The sequence below is a fragment of the Oryza glaberrima genome, chromosome 4 (genome assembly GCF_000147395.1).
Source record: "Oryza glaberrima chromosome 4, OglaRS2, whole genome shotgun sequence".
Classification (NCBI taxonomy): Eukaryota; Viridiplantae; Streptophyta; class Magnoliopsida; order Poales; family Poaceae; genus Oryza; species Oryza glaberrima.
The window spans coordinates 22707457-22711444 of record NC_068329.1 but is presented as its reverse complement, the minus strand read 5'-3'; the positions used below and the strand labels follow the sequence as shown (position 1 = coordinate 22711444).

The 3988-nt window shown below is 45.8% G+C and overlaps 1 protein-coding gene across 1 annotated transcript; it reads left to right on the top strand.

Annotated features, from left to right (window-relative positions):
* Window positions 1-1098: 1098 nt before the first annotated feature.
* On the top strand, window positions 1099-2902 carry LOC127769732 (protein G1-like4). The gene is made up of 3 exons (XM_052295354.1): window positions 1099-1370; window positions 1516-1615; window positions 1951-2902. The coding sequence occupies exon 3, from the start codon at window positions 1972-1974 to the stop codon at window positions 2578-2580; it is 609 nt and encodes a 202-aa protein (XP_052151314.1). The 5' UTR covers window positions 1099-1370; window positions 1516-1615; window positions 1951-1971; the 3' UTR covers window positions 2581-2902.
* The last annotated feature ends 1086 nt before the right edge of the window (window positions 2903-3988 follow it).

Here is a 3988-nt window from a genome sequence, read left to right as displayed (position 1 = left end):
TATAAGGAATTAATGTATATATATGACAACGTACATCAGATTAATTGGTTATTTCTCTACATCAAATAACATTCAAATTAAGTAAAGTCTAATTAAGATCAATAAACAGATCGAAATACAAAACTAAACAAAGACAAAAAAAAACTTTCCGATATTTTAACGTTCATATGCAACCCGGTCATGCATAAATATTTAATGATTTATTAAGATCTGTTCAAACTTTGATAATCAATATTGCTCATAACAACGAGCATTCCCGTGTTTCAAATTAATTAAATCTCCCTAATTCTCTACACATACATATTTTCTCTGCATCTCACTATTTCCTTGTTTTGTTATGCATGTTGTGCTTGGAGGATATTTTGTCATATTTTATGTAGAGCATTTTTGGATAATCCATAAAATCTAATCTTTGCTTTCTCCGAAGCTACAACCACTTATTACAACGTTGTTTGCCGAAAGCCAAGTATAAAAGCAACTAACAAAAGATGGAGAGAAGATAAATTTAAGACAAAAACAATAAAGACAAGATAAAACTTATTCAGACACTAATTAAATCCTATTCGTAAATCTCAATAAAAAGTTGGTGAATATTTGCATAACGTTGTTTCCAAGTTTTGGCATAAAAGATGAACGAATCCCTTGTCCCTCAACAGCGTTCAAAACCGAAGACAATATTTTATGTAGAGCATAGTACATACACGTACATGTGTTTGCAATATTTTTGAGAATGAATGATGGCATTGTTGTAGTGATAGATCAGTCATTGGATGTTCACATGTGTGTCCTGATCGATTCATCGATCAAAGTGGCTACAATCGATTGAGACAGCTTTGGACCTGTGAAGCCGAGTTAACCCAGCTTACCCCACCCGATCAACGCTTGTATTGAAGCAACGACGCCCTAAATTACGCCGTACACTGACCCATCACTTAGGAAAAAATTACTTTTGTCATGTCACACCTCTCACCCACTGTCCTCCCCTCCCCTCCCCTGCCCCACCCCCCCCCCCCCCCCCCCCCCCCCACACACACACACACACACTTCCATCACCTAAAGCCCTAGCAGTACTGGATCAGTGCATCTCTCCCCTCTCCCTCACTGCTCATACCACTGTGCACTCCATGTCTCAGTCACTTCGCTTCTCTCCTTTTTAGGCCAAACAACACCTCCTCCGCCACCCTGCTCTCCCCCTAAAAATAGAAGCATCAGCATGCGATTCCCCACACCATCGAACAGACGATGAAGCTGCAGCTGCTCTCCCAGCAACTTCCCAGACACCAGATGGGCCTATGAGATCGGAGAGCCTACTGCTGCTGCGCTGCAGCTGTTGCTACCAGTCTACTACCACCGCCACCACTGCTGATCGAGTAAGGAACATACAGATCGATGAGATCTAGCTGCTAACACTTCCATGCAGATTATTATTATCCTTCCGAACAATTCCGCCTTAAATACATTTTTCTTTCTGTGTGATCACTGCAGCTTCTTTGATGCTCCGTTTTGTATGTGCAGGTTTTTCATCTTCAAGTAGCCAACTAATTTCTGATTATTTCACTTAAGAGTTCTGCAACCACCGACCAAAGATCAGGCGCCCACCGACGAGAGAAGGCCGGTAATTTCAAGTTTTCAGTTATAAAAAATACCAACTCATGTACTATGAGAAGTATGAATGCATCTTGGCATCGACTTCACACTTATATGTTCAAGGAGAGAAGCACCAACTCCGAAACAGATCTCTGCAATATATCCTAACTGTAAACTCATACTTGTAATCATTGACCTCATCATGCATTCCCAATATAGTAGTAAGCAAACAGTAGCTTGTTTCATTTGTTTAAGCGAGGAGAACTGTAAGTGAGAGCCCTACTTGCGAAGTAAATTAAAACCAGAATTGTTTCAGCTCACAGTCACGCTCTTCCCCCTTGTTTTTTTTTTTTTACAACTTAGGAAGGAAGAACGAGCTGATCCATGGACCTGTCGCCGAACCCCGACAGCCCTCCGTCGGGAGGGGGCAACGGCGGCGGCGGTGGGTCGAGCAGCAGCAACTCGTCGCCGTCCATGGGCGCGGGGGCGCCGCAGTCGCCGAGCCGGTACGAGGCGCAGAAGCGGCGCGACTGGAACACGTTCGGGCAGTACCTGCGGAACCACCGGCCGCCGCTGAGCCTCGCGCAGTGCAGCGGCGCGCACGTCCTGGAGTTCCTCCGCTACCTGGACCAGTTCGGCAAGACCAAGGTGCACACCGCGGCGTGCCCCTTCTTCGGCCACCCGAGCCCGCCGGCGCCGTGCCCCTGCCCGCTCCGCCAGGCCTGGGGCAGCCTCGACGCCCTCGTCGGCCGCCTCCGCGCCGCCTTCGAGGAGAACGGCGGCCGCCCGGAGTCCAACCCCTTCGCCGCGCGCGCCGTCCGCCTCTACCTCCGCGAGGTCCGCGAGCACCAGGCGCGCGCCCGCGGCGTCAGCTACGAGAAGAAGAAGCGCAAGAAGCCGCAGCAGCAGCAGCTGCAGGGCGGCGACAGCAGCGGCCTTCACGGCCACCAGCATCACCCGCCGCCTCCACCGCCTGCCGGCGCCGCCTGCTGAGAGCGGGCGACCGAGCCGGCCGGCCGATCTACCTACGCTACGCTCTCCTATTTGGTCGGTATGCCAGATCGAGCACATATATTTTATGTGCACTATAAGTTCGCGTATGCATGCATGTGCATGGTAATGGGTTTTAATTATTTGTGCTGCTAATTGTTCACGAACTCTGTCGTCGGAAGTACCAGTAGAAGGTGCTTCGTTCGTACTGCATTATATCGATCGCCTGTGTTTCTATGAGCTTTCCAGCTTCAATTCGGTTTGTTGATGGTTAATTTGCTTGTGGGAGTAGTAGTGAGTGAATGATTGTTGTACTTTGAACTGAGGAGTATGTCCTTTGAGGTCTAGCTAGATCTAGAGGGACAGAGAGATTCACATATGCAGAGATCTCTCTTGCCTGTCCATCCAATCTGGCCGGCACATCTCACATCTGCATATCATGCATGCATGTGCCAATTCTAGCATCTTCTTGTTTCTTGTTTTGCTTCCTGTTTCCTTTCCTTTTTATCGTAGTACTGAAATGAAGGGTTTGGGTGAGCAAGAGTAGCAGTGAGATCGATGTGAATGGTGCATGACCAGTTCCATCCACCAGGGTGGTGGTACAGGCCAACAGTGCCACGCACCAACTGGTGTGTAGAAGTGTTGATGCCGGATGTGCATTTCTTACTACTAGCTTGTGTGTGTGCATGCTGCATGGATATGTCTGGGATCTGGATGTGCCAACTGGACCTATCCTTCTCCCCTTCGTGCAATGCGCTGTGTCCTGGTTTTATGATCTATCTTTTCGCTTGGATTTCTTAATAGTTGTGTCCCATCATGGATTATTTGGATGCTAGTACGTAGTACCTGGTAGCTGCATACTGCAGGTACCTGAGCAAACATGATATATATAAATGTACATATATAGTATGATGCGGAAAGTTTTATATACTCCTAATTAAGTACCCCACGTGTCTGCAAATTAAGTTTTTCTTCAGGATCAATTTCCTTTAATTCGTGAAATCATTGCGAGTATACATGCAATATATATGGGGACAAATGCCCACTATGGATATTTCATATTGATTCTAGAAATGTTTAAGAGATGTTGATGCATGAATAATCCAAATTCTACGTATCCGATAACAGATACTTCATTCGTTTCATAATGTAAGTCTTTCTGCTAGAAAGACTTACATTATAAAACAGAGGAAGTAACAAACATGCATCCATTTTTACATATTATTATAGTAACATATGGGACTAGCTAGGTAGCAGCACGCATCTGCTAAATTAGCTTCATATGATAGAGCATCAGAGCATGGATGTTTAGTCACTATGTTCATTCCAGGATTAATTCTAGCTACCAGATCATATAGCTGTAGGCGTGTTATTTTTTAAGGAAGAGCTTAATACTATAGTTAACACTTGT

Excerpts from the sequence above, each read along its gene's own strand:
- LOC127769732 (XM_052295354.1), top strand. The coding sequence starts at position 1,972 with ATGGACCTGTCGCCGAACCCCGACAGCCCTCCGTCGGGAGGGGGCAAC.